We start from the raw sequence: 13,840 nt of genomic DNA, 5'->3' as shown, positions 1-13,840 counted from the left end.
AAAACAGGCTCTAAGGAAGATTCTCGTCAAAATACTCAAAGCAGTGTTATGTATTCCACAGCAAACCAACATATTCAGTGGCTGAATAATAGACAAACTGTATGAGTACAAATTCGGGAAATGATGCAAAAAGAGTATCGGCAGAGACTTTTTTGGTGAGCTCTCAAAAATGAAATGAAACTTTTATTACAGTATCTTTTATAAATTCTTTGAGGGTAGGGACTGTTTTACACATCTTTGTACCCCTCCCAGTGTCTGGACAATAGGTGTTCAAATATCTGTTGATATGGCTGTAAATTCTCTCTCAGTGAAAGTTATTTGATGTCATGACATCTTAAAAGCTAAGCCATATGACTGAGACCAATTAATGTGATGAAAGTTTCAGCTAACAATGATCTAAATGAAAAACCAAAGAGACCTGATCTACTCTAGAAAATTTTCAGACTATTGTTTACTGCTCTGGGAAGTGATTTAACACAGGGGAAAGTGAATTGACATAGGGAAAATTTAACACAGGGAAAAGATCTAGAAAAATATTTTAAGTAGCTGGCATATTACAAACCATATTCAGACCACCCCTACTAACTAGGAGAATAAATGGAATTTTAAGAATAAGCTCTGTTGGATTAACATCCTGAATTTCTCTAACCTTTTCAGGTATTATGGTTTTAAAAACAATTGCTACCATCCAAGGTTTTCAACAGTCACTCACATGAATATAGAAGAAAGACTGAATTTTGCAGCTATCTCCCCTCAAATGCTGACAGATGGGCTTGACACTTTTGTTGTAGACAGTGCAAAACTTTCAGAGTCATGTGAGGAGCACTGGAGAATTCCTTACGTGACATTACACTGACTTAAAAATGTAAACCTTGCAAATATGGTTTTATGGTTTTTGTATGAATCACAGGATTGACTGGAAAGGCAGCACATTCAGTTGTAGTGAACACGTGCTGGACTGCTGAATTTTCACGAAAGCACATGAATGATATTTTGGCATGTACCAGTGCCACAGTATGAACATAGCTTCTTTTAAGTTAAAGTAACAATGAAAATGGCATCTGGCAATAGCATGTCTTCAGTATTGTTTATATAAAAACACAAAATTTAGAGGTAGTTGCAGATAATTTTTCATAATTTCATTAATGCAAAGAGATACTGTAATTCAGCTAAACTTCTACCAAGCCATTCTTCAGAAAAGCTTTCTAAATCTAAATGTCACAATGTTCCTATTTGGTTTGAGTTATCAAAGCAAAATAAAAATAAATAAAAAAGTAATTTACATTCTCAATTTGTGTTCTTCTGAATGAAAATGCAATAGAATGAAATAGGAGAGATTTTCATTGTAGTGCCTTAATCAACACAAATAGGAATGCAAAATTCCCTAATTCTGCTTTCTCAGTACATCCTCGCTGCCCTTCTTCCTCATGACAAACTTACTTTGCTGTCAAAAACATATTAAGAATTTTTAAAAGTATGTCAATGCAAAAATAAAATGCACACATTTTAAGTGTTTCACAAAAACCTTTTTTTTTTTTTTTTTAAACGAGAGGTAACCCATTAAGAACAGCCTTATTGGCACCTAGGTGGCTTAGTTGGTTAAGCTTCTGACTTTGGCTCAGGTCATGATCTTGCAGTTCTTGAGTTCAAGCCCCAGGTCAGGCTCTGTGCTGACAGCTTAGAGCCCGGAGCCTGTTTCAGATTCTTTGTCTCCCTCTCACTCTGCCCCTCCCCCGCTCATACTCTTTCTCTCTCAAAAATAAACAAACATTAAAAAAAATTTTTTTTAAGAGTTCTTTTATAGTAGGCTGTCCTGTGCACTTACAAACAAGGTTATAGAATAAGGAAAGTTTTGTAAAGGGAACTGGGAGAAAGAGGCCCTGTGACTCAAAATGAACAGAAGAGGGGGCACCAGGGGACACAGTGTGCCATCATGAAAGGTCACTCAGCATTCCTTCTAATCAGATAGCCTTGAGAGATGGGAAAACACTGTGTCCCCATTTCTGGCTCAAATCACTGGAAACTGACTCTGAGTTGGAACTAAGGAAGATAAACAGAAAAAACTCAAGTCAGAAGACAGTACTATTTCCTTAACAATAACTGATTTGTCTTGATCTCAACATAAAATGAAGATAACTAAGCTTTTCAAGGATTGAAAGGATGAAAGATGTGTACAGAAATAAATATGTATGTATTGAAATATCTAAAGAAATATTTACTAAAATATTAACAGTGGTTATTTGGGCCAGCAGATTTATGAGTGTTTGTGCTCTTTATGCTTACCTAAATTTTCTAATTTTCACACAGTTAGTAACTATTATATAAATGATGCATGTAAGTCACTTGACACAGAGCTGGCATACACACTAGTTAAAAAATGGTGGCTGCCATCATTAATACAACAAAAAAATAATAAAGCAAGATATCTTCCACCCTTTCTTATTTCTGGATGCCTCTCTATGGAGGAAAAGTCACGAAATGAAGTTGATTCCACCACAAAAAGTCCACAGAAGACTTTCTACTCGTGAACCAAAGGAAAGGTCACCATATAGAGGAATGAGTCTTTATGTGTTTATGACTTGGTGTTGAAAAAAGCTACCAAGCCAAGGGAAACCTCAGCTTTTGTGATGATTTAGGAAGGCATATAAAAATGAAACCTGAACTCGTTGTACAATAAGTTAACACATAAAATACCACCTACCCTTCTAGCTAATGTGAATTAAGAGGTTGCCTTAAAGAACAAATACTTCCCAACAGAATCCAACAAAGCAATTAAGATTCAGATTTTCTATGTGTTAATGATTATACAGGACAGGAACCAAGCTCAACTTCATTGTCGCCCTAATGTCTAAATTTATGTTGTTATTGAAGGATCTTAACTAAAAATACACCACAGGCTTTAAGACTTGAAAATAAAGACCTTGGGAAAACCACCACAAAGAGTTGTTTAACCAAAATTATTATTATTATAATTGCAGGGTATCACAGATAAATTTATATTTACTAGAAACTGCACATTTTCAAGAATGCTTTGAATTCAGCTAAATCCAATAACAAAATGTTGTTACCCAAAATGAGTGTCAATATTCTTTTGATCTCAACTACAGAGTTAAGTAATCTCCTAGGGAAAAGAGACTGAAGTTTAATGCTTATAAATAAATAATTCAGGGGGTTTGGGCTTTGAAGAGTAGTCCTCTTTTGTTGTCCTGACTAGCGCTTCCAGATTTTTAATAAGACTCTCCCATTCTCTACCTTCTCTTTATGTTTGATATACAGTCTAATGCTTGGGAACATTTTGAAAGCTTTGGTAGTTTTGTAAATCTGAAAATCACACTTCATTTAAACTGATTTCTTAGGGAACAAAAAAAATCTATCCAGGTTCAAGCACAACAGTAAAGAGCTGTTAACAGTCTTTTTTGCCACAATATTGGACTTTGCATATTATTTAAAAATTATATATCTTTCAAAAAGAATGGCACCTTTATTGCCCTCAAAAGAAAAGATGTTACCTAAACATCTAGATTTTCAGACATTACAAAAAAGAGGCACAGGAGCTAAAATTCTAATTCAGCTAAAAAAAATATGTAAATAATTTGTAGAGCTTATGTCAACACTCTCATATTCTGGATCTGACTGAATATAATTCTGTGTAAGCAGCAGAGCTAGTATTGTTTCCTCCTGATTAATATAAAATTTTAAAACTTAAAAAAATAAAGCCATTTATTAACTAGACTCAAAATGAGAGGTGGGGTGGGAAGGAAAAGCAGGCGTTGAGGACACACGTGTCTAGGACGACTTTCAGTTACTTTTCTGACAGTTTTTTAAAAAACGGAATTCCTTCTCTACTTTGTATTGCCTGAGAACCACTATGGTTTTGTAACGGCTATAACAGTAATTACATTTAATCACCCACAAGTACATTTGTGTTAAGCCTATAAATACTATGTTAGCAATACTAAACTATCTCCATTGGCTTATTTGTAAAAAGAAAAATATATTATATATTTATATTTTTATAAAGTTAACACTGAGGGCCGAGGAAAGGAAACGAGAAGCAGTGTATAACCACAGTTTCTCTGGACACAGTAACCAAGCTGGGGTCTTGCTCAGGACACCTGGTCAAGCAGTGTCTGAGGAAGAGTCATAAGAGGCAGAGACGATGAAATTGCCACTGTTGGAGTGCCCGGCCACTGACTGTGCGGCCTGCTGGCTCAGATTGTTACAGATAAGCACCAGCTGGTTGCTCTGGGCCTCAGACAAGGTGCTGCAGCTCTGATACACGCTGAAATTGGTCTTCCTGCCGGGGATGTTGCCCTTCTCACACATGGTCTTCACCATCTTGGCCAGCTTGTTCTTGCCGAGGGCTTGGCAGTTATACCAATGCAGAGCTGCCAAGTTCACCACTGGCTTGATGGACAGGTAGAAAGGAGCATCCTCGTAGCGCATGGCAGGAGGTCGCCGCTGGGCATACTCTTTATAGTCCTGTACGGGGCAGGTCTGTGGGGCATGCTGGGTGGCATACACACGAGAGTCCGTCCCCCCTCTCTTGGTTTTGGCATTCAGGTCACCAGTGTCTTGACCCATCCACTCTAAGTACTCCAGCCCCGTTTCTGTTACCCGGAGCCGGATATCACCCCACTTCAAGGTAGATCCATGGAATCCTGTGCAGTGCCCAAAAGCTTTTGTGTTGTTGAGCCACACAAGGTTGAGAAGCCCCTCAGGATTATAGCGGCTCAGCAGTCCTCTTTTCCGCAGAATGAGCTCATCAGCAAAGGTGAGCTTCATGGACTTGTGTGGCTTATTTCCTTTTCCTTTGCAGCGGAGTTCAATCTGCTTCTGTTTCAGGGCCTCTTGGGAACGCTTGAATTCCTTATCCCTTGTAATACTGTAGCCATACCTGTGTTCTTTTAGGTACCGTTCAAGTCCACACTGGTAATTGGCCAAGCTGTTGGGTTCATACTCGGACCCATCCTTCTGCCTGGCATCCACAAAGAAAGAGGCCAGGTAGGCATCCAACTCCTTGCAAGGGATGACATAAATCTCTCTTGTTTCAGAAGGATACTTGGAGATGAGGAACTCGCGGAAATTGCGGAGCGCAGTCTGCGTGCTCCGGATGGTTTTCTCATTCTGCTCCCTGCTGAGCTCAGCTGCTCTTTCATCCTGGTCTGCAACAAATTGGGGAGGGGAGGGATAGAGAGGGTGTTGATGAGTTCAGACAATGCACTTTCTACTCTGAAATAAAGTTTCCTCTTATAATGAAAAGGGAAAGAAGGAATCCATTTTATAGAGATCACTTACAAATGTTATTTACATACCTGCTGCATTATAATAGCCAACTTCAGTTTCACAAATGATGTACTAGACAAGGGTATGGCCCATTACAATCAAAATGAGCTTCTTGTGTCACTGGCACATAAGCTTTGTGCATGAAAGTTTGTGGGAGGAGTGAGTTTAGAAACAGCCTTTGTTATAGGAAGAATGCAAGGGAAAAAAATGTGCTATTCATCCTACTGCAGTGTGCAAGGGTCCCATTAAAGCTGACACACTCATTTTGAATCACTTCATTTGTGAAACCAGAGGTTGTACTGGTTCCATTTTATTGAATTAACTAAATATTCAAATTTGTTATTTAGCACATCACTAGAGATCTATATTTAAAAGTTACCAAACAGATGATTTGCAGTAGTTAATGCAACACTTTATGGCAATTTAGGTTAACACAATTTATAAATATTCTGTGTGTAATTGCAGGGCTATTTGTAAGAAGTGGTAACATATTCGGTATTTTGTAAAGTAATGAGGATAGGGGCGCCTGAGTGATTCAGTTGGTTAAGTGTCTGACTTTGGCTCAGGTCATGATCTCACGGCTCATGGGTTTGAATCCTGCATCGGGGCTCTGTGCTAATGACTCAGAGCCTGGAGCCTGCTTCAGATTCGGTGTCTCCCTCTCTCTCTCTGCCCTTCCCCTGCTCGTGTTTGTTCTCTTCCTCTCAAAAACAAACATTAAAAAAAATTTTTTTAATAAATACAAAAGTAACGAGGATAAAACTTCTGAAGTGTAACAAACAGGATAACGAATTTTGAATTAGGTTACTACAATCCAGATGTAAGGAAAGGGATGTATCTCTTGGACAAATCATTTTATTTATTATTTATACTCTTCCACCAAGAACTAGAATTGCTTCTTCTCATTATGGATCATCCACGGTTAAGTGATGTTGCTCTAGAGTACCAGTTCTCACACTTGAGTGTGCTTCAGGATTGCTCAGGATGCTTGATCAATAGCAGATTCCCAGCTGGCAGGAATCCATGCCCAGGAGGAGGTTTGAGAGAAACTCCCTTGAGAAACAAAGTTCTAGTGTTTATGTGTTATGATGGAAACCCTATTCTATTTTTCACTCAATTTTTTTTATTAAGTTCAGTGATATCATCTAAATGGTTTCCTTTCAGTAGTATGTAATTTAAATTTGGACTCAATAGTAACAATAAAAATGTTTTGTCAAAAATCACTGTCAGACATGGGTGTAACTCAAAAAGAGAAATTCTAAAAATGAAACCACACAATAGAAAACTTGGCTATCCTATTGATTGTTGAGAGGCAAGCATCAAGCTTAGTTTAAAACAACATAAAAATGTAATTTCTGATTTTACAGTATAAAGGTAAAATATTTTGTTTATCCTGTTTATCTTATTTAGGAAAATTTTAGTTTGTAAGGTTGCTCATTGGAAGTCTTTGTAAATAACCACATACAATAATAAGAATTCTAATAAACTGAATTTTATTCAGAAAATACACTTTTTGTATTACTATACACATTTATGAATAAGTATGTTATTTTAAAATGACATTCTAATGTGTAATTACCAAAATCCTCATAACTTTATAAAACAAAATGAACTAAAATTCACCAGACTACCTAATTAGATATTTTTATAGGCATGTTTTTGAAGAATCATATTTCTAAAATTCAATATACAAAAGTGTATTTTATACTTCGTTAGACTTGACTTTTGATTATGCTATTTTCTTGCAGTTAAAACTGTTTATATATCACCAATAAAGATGTGTATCTTTCCCTCAAAAAGATGGAAGGCACACTTTGCATGTAACCTTTTACCATGCTGGCTGGCTTCCCTGGCTGTTTACATGTAAAGCCAAAGGGGCCAGCACAGCTGTTCATTCTGGCTAATTGTTTAAATATCCATCACAGTGGTCTTCAAACCTCAGAGACTTTCTAAGAAATAAACAGTCATGGACAACTTTAGGGAAAAAATTTCTAGTTTCTCAAGTTTCACACAGAATGTTTTATAAAACTTACTTGTCTGAGATGAAGACTGAGTTTGCAAATGTTGCCATCCCCAATCTCATATGGTACATATTCTGGGGTGCAAAAGACTTTGAGGAGGCAAACAAAACTTATACATTGATGATTAAACCCATAGCATGTCTTGTCCTTTGTTCTTATACATATTCTTATATAGGTGAAATTTGCCATCGGAAAGAGGGTATTTGGGCCTGAACTGGGGTGAATTTAGGACTTCTGAAGGGGTTATAGGTTAGTAAGGTTGGTTCTTTTCACTGGCAATGGACTATTCTGCAGGACTACCAGGATGTTCAAGATAGAAGCTTAAAACTCTATTCAGTTCTTTCAGATTCAGCATGCTTTTGTTCATAAGATGCTCAATAACTATTTCATACACATGAAATATTATTTGTAGTTACAGTCAATCCTCATCTTCATTTCATAAAATATTCAACATTTTCCCCCTCTTTTTTATAAAAATAAACTGTTGAAAACCTTTGGGTGTCCATTTAAATGGATAGTTTTTTCAAAGTTCTTTTGAGGGGTATGTGAGTAAAAGAGTTAAAGTAAGCCTTCCTCCTCTTTCTACTTGGCCTCAATCTTTAGTTGAGAGCCATTACACATCTACAGGAAAAAAAAAAAAAAAAAAGAAACTAAAAACTCCTTTCTTAATAGCCTGAAATGCACCACAAAAGGAGGGGGAAGAGTAGAGAAACCCTTATTCATTTTGCACTAATAGGGGGAAGTAAATGGCCTTAAAGTCAAGTAATAGTTTTTCAGCTAATTATACAATCAAAAAAGACCAGAAAAGATTGATAATAAAATATAAAACTGTTACATTTATCTTGCTTTTATCTCTAGTTTTAGAAAAACTTCTGATCCAATTCTTTTTAAAAACTTTTTATTAGTTATAACATACATACAATAAAGTATACTAGTCATTAAGTGCATGCAATTAATTTTCACAAATTGAATCCAGTATCCGGATCAAGAAAAAGAACACCACCAGCATCCCAGAGGTCTTTCTCATGTCCCCTTCTTCCAGTTACTCCCTCTCATCAAAAATAACAGCTATTCTGATGAAACAGAATACAACTGTCTGGTCTATTATTGTAACTAATATGAATGGAATCTTAAGAGGATGAACTCTTTTGTATCTGGCTTCTTTTGTTCAGCGTTGTGAGTTTCATCCATATTGTTTTGTAGTTGTAGATAATTTACCCTCATTGCTGTGGGTACATTACACACATTCCATTGTGTGACTATATCACAATTTTTGTTTCCACTCTATCAGGCATTTGGGTAGTTTTCAGTTTGGGGCTATTTCCAATGAAATTTTTATGAACATTGTATGAAATGATCATGTCAGGTGTTTACTTAGAAGTGGAATTACTGGGCCAAAGGAAATCATAGGTTCAGCTTTAATAGATACTGACAGACAATTTTCCAGAGTGGTTGTACCAATTTACTTTCACAAACTTGAGTATGTGAGAGTTCAGGTTGCTCCGTATCTTCAGCAACAACTAAGTAGTCTGTCTTTATTTAAGCCATTCTGCTGGGTGTGGGTGGTACTGCACTGTAGTCTTAATTTTCATTTCCCTGATGACTAATAAAGTCGAACACCTCTTTATAGGTTTATTGGTCATTTGAATATTCTCTTTGTGGAATGCCTGTTCAAGTCATTTTTCTGTTGCCCTTTTGTCTGCCCTTTTCTTACTGTTTGCAAGAGGTTTTAACAAATTTTGAGTCTTTATCAGATACACATAACGCAAATATCTTCTTCCCAATCTGTGGCTTGCCTTTTCACTTTCCTAATGGTGTTTTTAATGAGTAAGATTTCGAATCCTAATATAGCCCAGTTATCAATTTTTTCTTTTATGGTACATGCTTTTTGCATCTTATTTAAAAAAATCGTGCTTATTCCAAAGTAATGGAAGATCTATTTCTTCCGAGGACTTTAGTTTTATTTTTCACATTTCGATCTGCCATCCACTAAACAGCCACCTGTACGTTCTAGATAAAAATTAAGATTAATTTTTTTCAATATGGACCATGATTCATTTGATTTTAGTAAATTAATAAATTTTGACCAGGCAATACAGTAGGTACAGTACCTAAAAGTTACATATGGGTATAGAGTGAAAGTAAGTCACCCTTCCATCCCATCTCCTTGTTTCCCTCTGCATGGCAACCAGTATTACCAATCAATTGGGTATAATTTTTGAGATTTTTTCTATGCACAAACACTTATTTTTTGTCTTTCAAGTAGGGGGGTGGAATATACTCTACATCCTATTCTACACTCTGCTTTTTACCATTATGGTGTATTAAAGATAGCTCCATACCACTGCATACATATTTGCCCCAATCTAATAGCTGTAAAGTTCTTCTATGGATACACCATAATACATTTATCTAATCTCCTAATTCTCTATTGATGGACATTTGAATTATTTCTATCCTTTTGCTATTACAAACAATGCTACAATGGGTATCCTTGTATACATGACATTCCCCATATATGAGTGAGTATATACACAGAATTAATTTCCAAAGTGGAAATGCTATATTGCTATTGCCCTATATGTATATATGTTGTATCAATTTATACTTCCATAAGGTATAAGAATGATGGTTTAATCACACCTTCCTAGATATAATGTATTATCAAACTTCTTAATCTTTGCTTATTTAATTGGTAAAATATATTAAGGTTTTATTTTGCATTTCTTTTATGATAAAGAAGATTGAATATTTCTTTCAAATACTTATTAGCCCTTATATTTTTTCATTTTCTTTCTGTGGATTTTTTTTGGCCTCTGCCCATTTTCTTTTTTTATACTGACTTATAGGAGCTACAGATACATTTAGGACTTTTCATTTATATTCAGTCTTTTTTTATATTTAGTCTTAATATTTATTATATTATTTACTTAACGTTATCATTATTATATTTAGCTCTTTGTGTTACATATAATGATGTGTATGTGGATAAATATATACTTTTTTTTAGTTCACCTTTGTATTTGTGACTATTACACACTTATGGTATTGAACTTACCTCTGTTAAATGTTTTTTATATTTTGTGGTATACTTAGAGATGTTTTCCCCACTATGAAGCCATAAAACAGTTCTCTTATGTTTTCTTCTAAAACATTTTTATTTCATTTTCCATTTTCATTTTATTTCATTAAAATTTCATTTTTACTCTTTAAATATTTAATTGCCTGAATTTATTTTGGTGTAAAAAGTAGGCGCCAACTTGGTATTTTTCTAGATGGTCATCCTACTGTTAATAATAGCGGTGACAGTGGCTCATTATTCACATAACTGGACCTTTAAAACTTTTTTTTTTTTTGCAGCAAATTCCTGTATTTGTTGTAGGACATCACTATTTATTAGAAGTCTATCATGTCTTTTAAACTATTGAAGTATTTTTATTAGAATTAGTTTGGTTGGTTAGTGACTTGATTACAAAGTTGCATAGGCTTTGAATAGTCTCTCCCAAAAGTGGTCATTTAAAAAAAATTTTTTTTATGTTTATTTATTTTTGAAGGAGAGATAGGCAGAGCATGAGTGGGGGAAGAACAGAGAGAGCGGGAGACACAGAATCCGAAGCTGAGCTGTCAACAACACAGAGCCCGAAGTGGAGGTTGAACCCACAAACTGTGAGATCATGACCAGAGCCGAAGTCAGATGCTCAACCCACTGAGCCACCCAGGTGCCCCAAGCTCTGTCATTTTTTAGTGTGCCATTTGCAAAATGATTTTTAGAAATGCATATATTCTTTGATGACAATAACACCTGCATAAGATATCGTTGGGTTTTGGTTTGTGATCCACTTTTAGAGTCAACACTGAGTTTATCTCATTTCTTTGTTTTAATATTAATTGTATTTATTTTGCATACTACACATTAATGTATAGACTTTTTCCCAGTTTTATTGAGAAATAATTGACATATATCACTGTGTAAGTTTATACATTACAGCATAATGTTTTGAATTACATATATTGTGAAATGATTATCACAATAGGTTTAGTTAAAATCCATCACCTCATATGGATACAATAAAAAGAAAAGAAATTTCTCCTCATGGTGAGAACTTTTAGGATCTACTCTCTTAATTTTCTCATTTCTATTTGTTTCATTTAATCTTAGTTCTTGTGATCATAATATATGCCAGGATCTGTTTTGACTATTGTATCAGGGCTCTTGCTCAGCTCCTCTTTTTCTTGGCTGAACCGTCTTCCTTGTGTTGGCTTCATCCACAAGCAGGATAACAACAGCCAGAGGTGGAAAAGTGACCGTCTATTCCAGTCATCTCCTTTTAGGAGTAAAGAAAACCTCTTCCAGTTTATGTTCTCTTGTTAATTTTTCTAGTGGTTATCATTATTTTGATAACTCTGCATATCACAAATCCTCTATTTTTATACAACATATATTGATACCCCACTACAAGCAATGTCAAAATTAATATGCCATATACTTACATTTCTTCCTCCAACTAATCATTTTCAATTTTATTATTTTTCTTGGTCCTTATAATTGTTAGCTTTTATTCTACCGTTTAGTTTAGTTCTTCTAGTGTTACCTTTATACCTTCAATCTGAATACCCTACTACCTGAATTGGTAGCTTTAAGTAATATCTTTTGAATCTTCGTTTATACTATTTCCCACATTCTCTCTCCTGTGCCCTCCCAACTTTTGAAAAATTATACACTTCTACATTGTTGTGGCTTATGATACTTACTATAAGTATTTATAAAATAATTGATACAATTGTTTTTAATAATAATTTCTACATTTTGTTCTCAATTTTGCAATTAAATATACAGAATCAATGCTTACCACCAGTGTTTTGCCAGTCTCCTTCAGTTAGTTAAAGTTTGTCCTCTAACAGCTTAATCAGAAAGTATTTATGAAAACAATATTTTCCTGAGGTCTTGAATTTTTTAGTATGTCTTTAAGCTTTTATTGTCTTTATAACTGAACAACATGAACAACAGTTTGACTAGGTACAAGACTCTCCACTCATACTCCCTGCCCTCCCACACACCCTGGACAATAGCAGCATTGCTCAAGTATTGTGTAGAATTCATTGCTAGCATAGAAAAGTCAATGGTCAGCATAGTCTTTCTCCCTTATAGGTCTCTTGATTGCTTTTTTGGGCAGGGGTCTGCCCAAATAATATCTAAATGATTTCTTTATCTGTGAAGGGCGGTAAGGTTACTAGGCTATATCTCAGTGCTGATCATTGTACACCCATCTTTTTTCTGGTACACAGTGTGCCCTTTCAAGCCACAAATTCAAGTATATCTCCACTGCCTTATCACACTGGCAGACCACCTCCCACAAAGATGGCAAGTGTATTTGTGTTTCTTGACTCAGTCCTGCCTCCTCTGCTATTCTCTGGTGTCAAACAGGGCCCAGGGAAGCTCTCAAGACCAACCCAAACACCCCCATGCCAGTTCTTCAAAAGTGACTGTTAATTTTACTGCTCAGCATGTATCATCCTAGGTGGAAAACAGTTCTCACACCTCCATCTGAGATCTACAGTCACGTGTCTCGTGGTGTCATGTTCAAATCCCCAACTGATCACTGCATCTGGCAGTCTTTCTTTGTATACTGTGGTTCTAGCAGAAGACTTATAGTTTAATTTAAGAGAATGTTTGTTTCTGTTTCTTATTTTGAAGTTATTTTAAAAAGAAGCTGGAATTCAGATCCAGTTCTTTACATATGAATGAGATTGCTGCAACTTTTAGTCCCTAACCTGGTGCCTAGCACTTAACAGGGATCCCATAAATGTTCACTGAATGCATTCTCATCACATGAAATCTACTCCGTGAAGAAGAGTTACATTCCTGAAGATTTTGTCATTCATCAAAAACTCAGTAGCCAAATTTTATTAAATTTTGTTTGAATGTGTGTGGTAAAAAATAGAACTTGGATTCTAAATAGTTCTATTTTTTATCTAATACTAATGATAAACAAAATTGTTTTCAACACAAACGAAGATTCTGTAAAGATCACTTCCAATTTTCATAAGTGTTCATATCATTCAGCAGGCAAGCTGAATGAGTCATTGTTACTGATGGAAAAAAAAAGCATGCATTGAGATGAGCAAAATGGTCTTATTATATATAGGAAGTTGTGATTAAATAGCAAACTTTAAAAATCATTATTTAAAAATTTAAAAACCCCAAAGGCCTAGAAAACGGAATGAAGACAAGGTAGCAGCCAAAAACATAGAAGTACAAATTATTGTTTTCTAAGCAGATCAGGTATTTAACAATTAGAGATACAGTTTTGCAGACAGTGAATGAGTAGGCATCAGAATCATGTTCCCTACGACTCCCATGAACCTAATGTACCTAAAAGCCACGAATCATTATATGTGCCCAGACCTAAAACGTAGCTTTGGCTCTGTTCCCACAAACCTGCTCTTCTATCTAATCAGTGCCTCCACCACTCACTTACCATTTGCCCAAGCTTGAAATCTGAGCACCAGCCTTGACACTGCTCTCCCTTTCT

At 35.5% G+C, this 13,840-nt stretch overlaps 1 protein-coding gene across 2 annotated transcripts in view; it reads right to left on the bottom strand.

Moving 5' to 3' along the window:
• Nucleotides 1–13,840, bottom strand: part of KIAA1958 (KIAA1958 ortholog) — an 80,629-nt gene that overhangs the window by 33,920 nt on the left and 32,869 nt on the right. The window contains exon 2 of one of the 2 annotated variants that reach the window (XM_047068021.1): nucleotides 5,082–5,165. The exons of the other annotated variant lie outside the window; for it this stretch is intronic. Coding sequence (XP_046923977.1) covers nucleotides 5,082–5,165 — 84 coding nt within the window. The remainder of the gene's footprint in view (nucleotides 1–5,081; nucleotides 5,166–13,840) is intronic. 2 annotated transcript variants of the gene reach the window in all.

The sequence above is a fragment of the Lynx rufus genome, unplaced genomic scaffold (assembly GCF_022079265.1).
Source record: "Lynx rufus isolate CCGP_SWC_20201006 ecotype Redwood Valley unplaced genomic scaffold, mLynRuf1.p SCAF_10, whole genome shotgun sequence".
Classification (NCBI taxonomy): Eukaryota; Metazoa; Chordata; class Mammalia; order Carnivora; family Felidae; genus Lynx; species Lynx rufus.
The sequence above is the reverse complement of the archived record's forward strand: the minus strand, read 5'-3'. Positions and strand labels throughout refer to the sequence as shown.